This window comes from Triturus cristatus, chromosome 2_2, assembly GCF_964204655.1.
Source record: "Triturus cristatus chromosome 2_2, aTriCri1.1, whole genome shotgun sequence".
Classification (NCBI taxonomy): domain Eukaryota; kingdom Metazoa; phylum Chordata; class Amphibia; order Caudata; family Salamandridae; genus Triturus; species Triturus cristatus.
The window spans coordinates 507,889,902-507,903,346 of NC_140582.1; the positions used below are offsets into that span (position 1 = coordinate 507,889,902).

General features: G+C 42.5%; 1 protein-coding gene across 2 annotated transcripts in view; it reads right to left on the bottom strand.

Moving 5' to 3' along the window:
* Positions 1-13,445, bottom strand: part of TTC29 (tetratricopeptide repeat domain 29) — a 1,075,828-nt gene that overhangs the window by 134,613 nt on the left and 927,770 nt on the right. For both annotated transcript variants that reach the window (XM_085643268.1, XM_085643267.1), the window contains exon 11: positions 889-933. In XM_085643268.1, the coding sequence (XP_085499394.1) occupies positions 889-933 (45 nt within the window). The remainder of the gene's footprint in view (positions 1-888; positions 934-13,445) is intronic.

Sequence of the window (13,445 nt, forward strand, 5' to 3'; positions counted from 1 at the left end):
TTCATGGACAAAATGCTATGCCAACACCGCTAAGTAATTCCCTAGTACAAGTATAGATAATAGAAATAATGCATTCCATTTTTGAGGGTGGTTTGTCAAAACTTTGGTCCATGTTTTCAGCCTCCAAGTTCAGCTTAACAGCAAATAAAGCATCAATAATTCAAGAGTATTACCATGGAAAAATAGTTCAAGACAGTTATTATTACAAGTGACTTAAACTATATACAACTGTTCAATTACATCACAGATATATTCCTGTCTTTTTTGGAAAAGGTCATTTCATTGGCAACTTTTTATCGAAGGGAATAGGGCTAGAATATATACAATTGTGTAACATAGATTTGCTAATTAGCTGTTCTTTATCTAAAACCTTACATTTACAAGCCATCATGACCAGTAGAGCCCCCATGGAGCTATGAAGTCCACACTGTATGCGTTAAGTCAGGGAATTTTTCTTAAGGATTTGACTAACTGAAATGCATCTTAGCCAAATGCTGTAGGGATTGTTATGGAACTGTCATCACAGAAGTTGATAACATTCGTATTTCATTAAATTGGCAGATGCAGGCCATTGTTTCATGTGCCGCTCAGGGTCTGAGCCGACACACAAGTAGATAATTTAATATAAACTGCCAGCTATGTTCTTTCACCTATACTGAATGACTCAATAAAGTGATTGGTAAAATATATATATAAGTCGATTTTGACATTTTAAAGAAATGGCAAAAAATTGCAGTTCAATAGCATTGTATTACTTTTGATGATCTGGATTTGCATACAACACTTATTTAGAAGTAGTCCTAACATATAGACTAGGACTACATAAGTATTACATCCAGCTGTGGAAAATCGTGATTAAGTAGTTTTCTGATGGATCAAATCACTTACCAAGTTGCGATTCCTGTCCCTTAATGACAAGGTCAGCTTCTTTACCTATGGATTGTAATGAAAGATGGTCAACTTTGAAGAGGTCTGGACGATTTTACTAGGCAAATAGAAACTGGAAAAGAGATCTGGAATACAAGCAACAAATTTTCTTACTATAGTTTCATGAATGTGGGTGCAGAGCTGCTGTGGTTGTGGGCGCATCCCCATGTGTTAAGGGCATTTAGTGTGATTTTACCCATTTAATTTTTAAATGCATAAGAAGTAGTGTATGAAAGGGCCAAAGATGCAGCCAAGAATAAAGAAGAAGATAAAGTACACAACAAATTACATTGCACTTCTGTGCACAAGCGAGACTCATTTGCGTTAATACATCAAGATATTATCAAGATACACTTAAGCATGTAAACAATAGCTCATGGTTTGTGCTATCTCTTCAATAGATGAGCATTTTGCTGCAATATTTATAATCAAAGAGGATGCTGCAATTTGTTTATACATTTCAAAATATATTGAATGTAGTTTTTGTCAAAAATACATTTAAATTTGAGATTTTTCCCAACAAAATAAAATAGTTAAAAGCGGACAGAAATAAACTTTCTTCTCCTTACAGAAATGATGGCGTTGTTACAGATGAAGACATATACATTTTGCATGCAGGAAACTTCGTAAACAAAAACAACCAATGCCAAATTTAGACACAATAAGCTTCCTTTTCACATTCTTTCATTTCAGACCTTACTGTAAATTGATTAAGGCATACAAAGATAATGCCTTAAAGCAACTGCATTTGACTTTTTTCTCCCTGGCTTAACATTGACACTATTTGCTATCCTACCTCATACAAATTGATCCATTATTTTTTTCTATCCATCTCCACTGAAATGACGTTGTCAATTCACAGGAAAAATGTCAGGTAAGCAGGATATTACAGTTTGGATAAAATAATATTATAGAAAATTGTTGATACTAATGAATCTTCTTTTTGGTATTTGGTTAACAAAATTCGTGATTAATATGGCTAAATATGTTTTGCATAGAAAATGAAAGCAATATTATTCAAGTGATGTAATCACTAGGAAATATGGATAGGAGTGACACTCAAGAAATTCCAAAGAGTATTTGTTTTTTAGTAGGACTAACTAAATATTTTACTGAGTTCCTGAGAAAATGTAATTGTCTTAAAGCCTATTGGTTTCAGGATCTATAGCACAGCCATGAAATTATATACATTTACCTGATCAAAATACATACACTGTGATATTCATACTCCGTTGAAAGTGGGTTCTATAAACAACAATTTCAAAGTGTGATGGAACCAAATGGTTTCCTATACTTGGAGTGGAAGGCACGATAAACAGCTTTAATATATTAAATTTCAAAAAGCAGATTTTGTGTATTTCTACTTAAACAGGTAGTCTATCGAAGGAAAAGTTTACAGAAAAAGACATGCTTCCCAAATAGCAGTATTTGAAAGAAGTGGACACTAAAAGGATGGACACACAGGAATACAGAGGAGGACAAGGTGTAAGTGACACAATAAATGATGCACAGAGATTTAATTTGCAGTATCCAACCCAAATACCGATGTAGGCCAATAGCTGGGAGTCACAATGACAGACATGTGCTTTCCCAAAAGGTAAGCTGCAGGTTTTTGGATTAAGTGAAATGAGGCCATTAAAGACCTGGAACAGAGCAAATAGAAAACTTACCATAAAGGCATGTTCTTAATATGACAGAAATGGCTTCAGTTCAGCTCTCTTCTGTAGGTAAACACAAGATCTTACTTGTGCCCTCTTATGATAAAGCGAGACTGAAGACACTGCCTTAACTGCAGATTCTTTGTTCAATTTAGGACCTAAGTTACACATTTCTCGAGCTGTGGAAGGGCACTTGCTTATCTCATCAAAAGGTAGATCCACAGAGGTCTGAATGGCCACAGTCTTACTTGGTCTTGTACTTGTCATTCTGTAGCATTGGGTCTCTGGTGCCCCATCCAGTCTATCACTTCACTGATGCAGAGCTTGAAATTCATCACTGTGATGCTCAGATTTTCCTGTCTTGCAGCTTTAAGAGTGCACATGTAGAACAAGAGGGCATGAAATCCGATGAGGCAATCCAAAGGCTCAACGTAGACTTAATGAGCCACAATGGATGACCCAGAGAACAAATGCAAGGAATTTACCTGTTTTTATTCAAAACTCAAAACCATTACAGCCTCCCTGAAGCTACCTCCCCCAACACTTCTGGTCACATATTGTGCAGAAAATCATATAACATTTGGTCTATTTTGTATGAAGTAGCAGGGACCTAACTTTTTAACACAATCTCCAAGCTCAAAACCAGCATATTTATTAGATTGCATAGGGGTCACCCTAGAGCAAGATCTAAGGCTTCATTTCTTAACCAACTGGACCAACTTCATCAACCTAGGGCTCTCATAATGGATATTTATTAACTTTCTTAAGGAGGACATGTCTCTCTTCCCTTAAAAATTGCTGTACCTAACCCAAAAGATCTTACCAACTTCTGTCCTCTTTCTGGTCTCACCCTCCTGTCTAGAATCCATGGGAACCTCCAACAGAAACAGCTTATTAGGGATAAAGATTCTTTGGATGATCTACAACCTGCTTTCAGCCTAGTGCATTAAAGAAACTGACGTATTTGAAATCACTGATGATGCCTTACACATCCCTGATATCTATTGTGGCTTTTGACATGGTTGACTATGGCACCATATTACAAACTTTGAGAAAACAAATGTGGTTTGAAGCCAGAGTGCTAAAATAGTTAGTTTCGTATCCTAAAAATTGCTCTGTACAGGTTAAGGTTGACGCTTTTCCCCTTCTTTGATTACAAGGAGTACCTCAAGTTTCTATCCAGCTCGTTCTCTCCTTCACCTGTTTTTTGAAACCCTTGGAGACCTCATTAAACACATACTTTACACCAATATGCCAACAATATACAACTCATTTTTAGGTTTCACCTGCACCGTGCTTGTGAAATCTCTTGTATTTAATATATCTAAAAAGTGGGCTCTTATCAGTTCCCATTTCTGTGTTCATTCACTTTAGTGTGCAACTTTTTTGCTGTTGTTAACTTCTCCTGGCTGCACGCATTTACGATACATCTACTGAAGCTGTTCACACTGTTTAAGCCCCATTCACTGTCAAGATAAGATCTCTTCCAATTGTTTAAACTCCATTCACTGTCAAGATAAGATCTCTTCACAAGGAAGAGGCAGAAAGTTTCCACAATATTCTGGCATGCTTCTTTTTATTACTTTGCTGTATAAAGCAGATGCTTTAGCCTTAGACGTTTGTGAAATTTCCTATTCATGCCTCAGTACCTTTCTTTGCACTTTGTAGGTATTATCAGATTGATTTATTTTTACTCTTAATCAATTTGACCATTATAATCTAATTTTAAGTTGTAATTAGCACTACACATTAAAAATAAAGTTAATATGAATTGCGGCACAGGGTGGCACTGAGGCAGCGAGATCTTAGGGCCCTGGCAGACGGCGAGGTGCGGGTCTACGCGCTAGCTGTGCAACATCGGATATATGACGCGGGGGACAAGGCCCTGAAGCTCCTGGCGTGGCTGGAACGCCACGACCGGGATAGATCATGGGTGATGGGGGTGCGTGATGCAACTGGGCTGCTTATGTCTACTAGTAATGATATAGCTGAGCCTTTGCCGCACATTTTGAGCGATTTTATACATCAGTCTGTACAAGGACAGAAGAGGACAGTGCAGAATTTCTGAGAGATTTTGCCTTGCCGGTGTTGTCCCGAGAAGCTTGCGAACGACTCGAGGCGGACCTCACAGAGGAAGAGCTGGGTGAAGCTCTGGGCGCACTAAAATCCGGGAAAGCATCGGGTTTAAATGGGCTCCTGGTAGAGATCTACAAACAACAAGGCTCAATCATAATACCTCCGCTCCGAGAAATGTTGTTGGAGGCATGTGAAACAGGGCAGCTGCAGCTGGACCAGAGGGCAGAGACGATAGTGGTGATCTATAAAGCCGGGAAGCCACCAGACCAGTGTAGTTCCTCCGGCCTATCTCCCTCATCAATGTGGAGGCCAAGATTCTGACAAAGGCCTTGGCAGACAGATTGGTGTCTGTCATTACGGAATTGATACACGTAGACCAGTCGGGGTTCAAACCCAGTAGAAGCACCCGGCATAATTTACGGAGACTATACGGGGTGCTGCACATGACTAGTGGTACTGAGACCCAAAAGACGGCATTGATGGCGCTAGACGCATCAATAACCTTTGATAGTATCGAGTGGCTATACCTGTTCATGGTCCTCCAACGATTGGGCTTCGGTCCTAATTCCTGTGGTTGGGTTAGGCTATTGTATGAGACGCCCATGGCCCGAGTGTGACTTAATGGAACCCTATCCAGATCCTTTCAACTGCGTAGAGGTACCAGGCAGGGGTGCCCTCTGTCCCCACTCCTGTTTGCTCTCGCACTGGAGCCGTTGGCACACTGGATCAGGAGGGATACTATGATCTGGGGTATAGCAGCGCCGGGGGTAGGGGAGGAACGCATCTCCCTCTACGCAGACGATATTGTTTTGTATCTGGCACAACCTTACTATTCAATGGCGTGGGTGTTACACATTTTCGAGCTCTTCGGTAGCTATTCCGGCTACAATATTAATTGGTCAAAGTCGGTAATTTTTCTATTGTCGGGCCTCCCCCTCCCAGGGTTCCACCACGGTTCTTGGCTCCAGTGGAGTCTGAGGGCTTTAAGTATTTTTGCATTTATGTCACGTAAAACCAACAGGTGTGTCGGGACAGGAATCGTGGTCCCCAAATGAGTCACCTAAGTGTAGAAATCAGTCATTGGCGCACCCTCCCGCTCTCCCCCATGGGTAGGGCGTCTCTTTTTAAAATGATGACGTTACTGAGGCTTATTTATATTCTCCAGAACACCCGCTATCCGGTCCCCCTGACCCTATTCAAACGTATAGCGCAGGCAGTTCGGACACTGTTGTGGGAGGGTGGCTCTCCAAGAATCACTCTTCACAAGTTGCAAAAGGGGGTATACGATAGGGGCTTGGCCATTCCAGACAACAGACTGTATTACTGGACCTCGTAGCTCCAGGTCATAAATGACTGGATATGTGTAGGAGAGGAGGAGCCGGCCTACAGGGTTGATAAAGCCGCCATGCCACAGGGGAATTGTGAGCCCCTCTTGTACTCTCAGAGATCGCGGCCAGAGTGGCCTGAACACACTAAAGTGGTACTACAGTGCTGGAGAGAAGCCAAGCAACTCCTGGGCTGGGCGGTGAAATTGACCAGTAGGACTCTGTTGTGGGTGGGTGATCCACAGCGGGAGGTGGCCGCACTGACGGGGTTTAAAGGGTGGAAAATGATTGGTATCAAATACTTGGGAGACGTATGGAAAGGGGACTCCCCCCTCATGTTCGAGGCTCTCCAGAAAGAATACAGCCTACACATGTCTCAGAGATTTCATCACACGAGCCTCACACATGCTTTGCGCACCTACATACACCGGGGGATCTTGATTCCGGAATGATCCCCGCTAGAAGACAGGCTGCTGCTTGACCCCATCACCGAGAAACCAACCTCTACAATATACCGCAAACTGGTGAATATTGTGCCAGACCCCCTGATTACTCTCCGTGAGGCCTGGGTCAAAGATGTTGGTAGCATAGACAATGAGGATTGGCAGGAGGCAATTCAGAGCCCTAAAGAGGTCATAATACTCTCTTGATTTCAACTAGTACAGCTCAAAATTCTACACCGTACTTATTATCCTCGCACTCATCTATACAAATGGGGTAGAATCCCGACAGCGCTGTGCGTCAGGGGTTGTCAGTGGGAGGGTACTTTCTTGCATATTCTATGGGAATGCCCAGAGATAGCTCAGTTCTGGCGGAAAGTAACGGACACAAGGACCAGAGTGGTGGGAGAGACTGAACCTTTGGAACCGAAGTGGCTTTTACTAATGATCAGAGGTGATTCTGATTGGTCCAGATATGTGGGAATATGTTTGGCCCTGGCAGCAGGCATAGCAAAGCGGAACATCGCCAGGGGGTGGGGAGCACCTGAACCACCGCAGCTGGAGGAATGGAAAGGTGATCTTGTGTATAAGAGTAGGGGATGTGCCAAAAAATGGGAGAAAGTGTGGGCGCCCCGGAGAAAGTACAGAGGGTGGGGAGTGGGTGAATAGGTGCTTGTTGGAGGTCTAATTTTCTCTTTCAGCCCTCATGAACATATTGTTATTGATCCGCTGTGTTCACTCCATGATGTATTGCTGAAACTGTTTTTGTACTGTGTGGTCTATTGAGCTCTGTTAATAAAAAGAGTTTACAAAAAGAAAAGAATTAAAAAAAATAAAAAATAAAGTTAATATACAAGAGCTATGCTACATGTTATTACTAAATAGGCAGCCACAAGTGCAGTTACCTAGTAGACAACAGGATCATAATTTGAATGGTGCAGCAGGTACAGTAGCAACGGGCCCAAAAGTTATATTTCTATATTTGACTAATAAACAGGCAGTCGCAAGTGCAGTTAAAAGAGACTTGATTAGAATGGTGAAGCAGGTGCAGTGGCAGGTCCAGTGGTAAAGGGGCCAAAAGCTCGAGGGACCCCACTAAACCTAGATTATTGCTAAAATGTACAACTAAACAGGCAGTCACAACTGCAGTTACCTTGCAGACAACAAGGTCATGAATTCAATGGTGCAGCAGGTGCCGTGACATGAGGACCAAAGGTTCTAGGCACCGCACTAAACACAGATTATTGCTATATTTTACACCTAAACAGGCAGTCACAAGTTTAGTTATTGTTCACGCCCTCGGGTCATGATTTGAATGGTGCTGCAGGTGCATTGGCTAAAACATTCCTAGAACTCCTCGAAACACCTAATATTGCTATGTTCTACTACCAAACAGGCAGTCACAATTGCGTTACCTTGCAGTTGAAAGGGACTTGATTTAAATGGTGCAGCTGATACAGTGGCAGTGAAGCCAAAAGGTGTCACCACTCCACTAAACACCAAATATGGCTATATTTAATTACTAAACATGCAGTCACAAGTGCAGTTATCTTGGAGGCAACTTGTTTATTATTTAAATGGTGCAGCAGGTACCGTGGCACCAGGCCCAAAAGTTGTCGGAACTCCTCTAAAAACATAATATTGCTATATTTGACTACTAAACAGGCAGTCACAATTGCAGTTACCTTACAGTTAAAAGGGACTTGATTTGAATAGTGTCGCAGGTGCAGTGGCACTGGGGCCAAAAGCTGTAGGGACCCCACTAAACCCAGATTATTGTTAAATTTTGCTACTAAACAAGACAGTCACAAGTGCATTTATCTATCAGGAAATAGGACCATGATTTCAATGGTGCAGCAGGTGCAGTAGTACCAGGACCAAAAGTTCTAGGCACCCCACTAAACACCTAATATTGCTATATTTTACTACTATACAGGCAGACACAATTGCAGTTATCTTGCAGTTGAAAGGGGCTTGATTTGAATGGCACAACAGGTACAGCAGCACCGAGGCCAAAGGTTCTAGGGACCCCACTAAACGCAGAATATTGCTAAACTTTACTACTAAACAGGCAGTCACTAGTGCAGTTACCTAGCAGATACTAGGGCCTTGATTTCAATGGTGCTGAAGGTGGAGAGGCACCGAGGCCAAATGTTTGTTGTCAGACCTCCTCTAAACACCAAATATTGTCCTATTTAACTACTAAATAAGCAGTCACAAGTGTAGTTACCTTGCAGGCACAGGGTCAGGATTATTAATCGTGCAGCAGGTGCAGTTACACCTGGGCCCAAAGCTCAAGGAACCCCTCTAAACACCAAATATTGCAATATTTTACTACAAAACAGGCAGTTACAAGTGCAGTTACTTTACAGGCAATTGGGCCATGATTTTGATGGTACAGCAGGTGCAGTGGCACCAGGGCCATAAATTGTCATAACTCCTCTAAACACCAAATGTTGCGATATTTTACTGCTAAACAGGCAGTCACAAATGCAGGTATCTTGCAGGCACTAGGGCATGATTTGAATGGTAAAGCAGGTGCAGTTGCACCGGGCCCAAAAGTTGTAAGAACTCCTCTAAACACATAATATTGCTATTACATGAATTATTTCAATTATTTCCCTCTTTCATTTCATTTTTCAAAATGTTGCTCTTACTTATTCATACTATACCACTAGTAACAGCGCAATATATTGTCTTTTTGAACAAAAATAAGTCATAACAATTTAACAGACCTTCTGTAACTTATATTATACAAATACTCAACAAGCTACAACTTACAACAAAAAACAGCTTATTATTAATCACATAGGCGAAACCTAATGCATTTACCAGTACTTGTTTGTATTATCTGGATGATAACCTTAATCTGTCAAGATATTTGACCACATCCAATACTGGATGAAAACAACACCACATAAAATTCCCCAGTGACACAGTGAGAATTTTGCTTATCTCACCTTACCATTCGTTTAACCCAATTCAAAATTGGCTTTACTTCAGGATCAAAAGTTCCAAATCTCTTGGCTTTGTTTTAGATATTCTCTAGACATTCTCAACTGTCATAAATACATCATCATAGCCAGGACTGCAAACAACTATCTGAAACTGATACATAGGATAAGAGCTTTTATTACGGAACAATAACTTGAGAAAGTGGTCCCAGCGCTGCTTCTCTCAAGACTGTATTACAGTAATTATATTCTGCTAGAAATGTATAAAATTCATCTCACCCCTTTCAAAGTCACTGTTCTGTTCATCTAACCTCCAGGAGTCCTCGTTTCAAACATATCATCCCTATACTATTCTTCCTGAGCTCAACTGCCTTTAAGGGAAAACCTATATAAACTAGTGTGTTTAGCCCACTAATGTTTTCCTGTTTTGTGTATACTTTTGCGTCAGCACAGATCAATTGGTTCAACGCTATCCTTCTTATTTCTGCAATACGATTGCCCTGCTGTATTTGTGGACTACTGATGCTCCATTTGAAGAGCTCTGACACTATTGAGCCTTGTGTATGGTAACCAAAAAGAGGTATATCGTGCAGAGAGTACAGACATTTCCATACTAGTGGACAGGGGCTTGTTCTAGCAATCCCCAGGTGCTCTTTTAGGGGGTAGTGTGGTCGAGCAGCCTTAGGCTTATCACGGAGTAGTGTTAGACATCTGTTGCACACACACACCCAATAAATGATGCACATGACTCAATAAGGAGATCCACTCCCAGTTATATAAATAACATTTATCTTTATATAACTTTAGGCACCCCAAGATCATGAAAACCAGGTAAGTACTTTTTAAATAGCAGGTTTGAAGAAAACAGTTTTTTGATAATTTAGATCGGAATTGAAGCACTTTGCAGTAATGTTAAATTATGGAAGAAAAACATGTATTGCATTTGGGCACTCAACAGCGACTTACGGGACCAATCTTCTGGACTTAAGGTGAGAATGGTGCAAGGTCCATAGCAGCACCAACAGTTCACTTCGGACAGCACTGGGGCAGCCGGGTGCAGAGGTGCTTTACAGCGCTGGGTGCCCCATTCAGTCTATAGAGCTCAGTCCATCAAAAAAGAGCCTGCAAACTTAGACTGGGGGACCAATCGGCTTAACCAACAGGGGAGCTGAACTCTTGTGAGGTTCAGGGATGCGGGACACCTTTGCTTGTTGTTGCCAGGGGTGACAGGTGCAAAGGTGTCTTTAGGTGTTGGGTTTTCGCAGTGGAAGGTGCCTGCAAACAGAGGCTGCAGACGGTGATGGGAAGTCCGCTGTGGGCTAGTCCATGGTGGGCTTTGTCTCTGGAGGGCTGGGGGGCCACAAATGCAGCATTGGCACAATTCAGCTCGAGCTAGAAAGCACGGGTGCAGTGGTGCTTTGCGATGTCGGGATTTTGCGGTTCCTGAGTCTCACAGTCTTCTTCGGAGTGCCTGCAGAATGAAGGGATTTTACAAGAACAACGGTCCCTAGCATGAACTTAATTAAGGTGACTATTTCAACATAGACTTCAATAAGACCTATGTGTATTCCTCCTGTGTCCAGCCAGACAAAGGAACATTATTATTGAATTTTACAAAATTGGAAATAGGATAATGAAAAACGATTTAACAAGGGCACAATCCTGTACCAAGATTTCAACAAAGGAAAACAAAGGAAAAGAAGTAAGATAAAAGTAGAAAGAAATGGCAGGCAAAAACTTTGGGAGCAAACATGGGGGCTTACAATACAATAACGGACTTAGGTAAGCTCAGACCTACAGAAACCACAATACATTTTCACAGTGGATACAATGTGGTACTGTTATGGAAAGTCGACGTTTCGATCCCTAGCTCCTAATACAGTGGGATCATCTTCAGGACTTAAAATTTCAAAAGTTGCCTGATACGAATTCTACGCCTGTTGAAATGAACAAGGGAGAGAAGGGAGATAAGAAGGACAATCAAACGATATGAATAAGAAGGGAAAGCATATAAGCAATGAATAGTGATGTACAAAAAAACAATTGTGCGGTCTTAAGAAAGTGCCTCATGCATTGAGTGTTATTTGTGATTAAAATTGGGTTTGGCGCCGTTTGGTTGCTTTAAACGAGTGAGCGATTTGCGATCGCGGTTGTGAAGGAGTGAAGAATGAAAAGGCGTCCTTGTGGGTTGCATGCCAGACCTCTTGGAGTGAATTGAGTTCGAAACTGTGATCGCTTGGTGGATGGCCATCAACGCAGTGGTAGCGTGCGAGGCATCAACGGGCTGGCGCCGGGCGTAGGCAAGTGATGATCGATCCGCGGGTGGCCAGCTGGTGCTACTATGGTGAAGAATTGGTGCCTTGTGTTGGGCGAGTGGTTGGAACGTCGGAAGTGTGGGGAATTTGAGGCGAATGGAGGAATCTCAATTACCTAGGAATCAGCAAGGGAAGCTGCTCGTGGTTGCGTCCGGGCGGTGAGGCAACCAGGCTGTAGGTGATGAAGGGAATGAGAGCAGTCGGTGGCTGCCGGGAAGCACTATAGGAAAAGGAAGGACGTTTAGGGGATGAAGGAGCGAGCAAAGGGAAGGTGCCTGGAGTGGAGGGTGGCCGGCTTACCTTAGGAACACCTTGAATTTTGTTCCGATCGGGGAGTAGTTAGCAAGCAAGTTCTTCCGCGTTGGAGGCGGGGAATGGGCGGCAACATCGTCGGCTCTTCGTGGTAAAACTGAGCAAAATATAGAGGGAAGCTCGTTTAGGGGAGTGGGAGGCAGAGGTGGGGAATTACCTCTGGTAAGTGGTGGGAGACGAGAGCTTAACTCGGAAGAGTCTAGATGACCAGGAGTTGACAGTGGCAAGCTTACCTTGAATATTTCTCGTAATGGGCTCAATTGGGAAGTATTCCTTCCGCGTGTGGAGCGGAGAATGGACGGCAGCAGCGTTGTCTGTCCGTGGTTAGTACGAGCTGAATAAGAAGGAGAGAGCTCGTTACGAGGAGTGGAGGGCAATGGTGGAGAATTATCAAGGGTGGGGGTAGGAATTGAGGGCTTACCTCGATGGAGTCTCGACACAACGGTGAGGATCATCCGTTGATGGCCTGCAATGGGAACTGGGCTAACGGGCGCCGGTGAAGTTAAGGCCTCGCGAGGGAGTAGAAATAGAGGAAGGACTGTGCCGGAAGTTAGAATGTCGGCGCAAGTGCGGGGGCCATTTTGGAGTGGGGAACCGAAACATTAGTGTGTGGGCCATTACCGATTGGGTGATATTGTGGTGAACATTGGTTAGCTGGTCACGCATACAGTTGAAGGAACACGATTTTCATAAAAATGCAGGGTATAGCCCGGTAAGTTCGGTTAGTTATTGATCAATTAACAATTAACAATTAACAGGGAAAACATAATTGAAAAAAACAAGTAAGCAACATTAGATGATAGGTTAGGGGTATGTAACAATTGACCCATCGTAAAAGTGAAACACAGTGAAGTAATATGCAAGTATGCGGTTCCTGAAGGCGGTATTCTGGAAAAAAGTCTTACAAATTACTCTTGGTGGACTGTATGTACAGTATTGATATGTCAAGAGTAGGAGTTCCAAGAGAAGTAGGACAAAGGACCTCTAGAACGTCATTTCACTTTTACTTTGCAGTCTTTTAAAGCAACGTTGTCCAGTCCTCTGTCCTATTCAGACCATTTCGAATTGAGTCAAAGAGGATGATTGATTTCAGTTCCTCTCTGTTCAATAGCTGAGCCATATTTCCTCCGCGTTGTGGTAGTTTCAGGACTTTTAAAACTGTCCAACGAATGTCGTCTTCATTGTGTTTGGCCTCTGCAAAGTGGTCGACAAGAGGCGCATTTGGAGTCCTGCAACAGATGCGGCTTCTGTGTTGACAGATCCTGGTTTTTACTCTTTGCGTGGTTTGGCCAATATAAATTTTTTGGCATGGGCAATTGATGAGATAAATTACATCCGCTGTGTTACAGTTGGAAAAAGAATGGCTATGCACAGTGATGTTATTGAAAGTGAAACTTTTGCCCTCAACAGTAAATGCACAAACATTACAGCCACTACA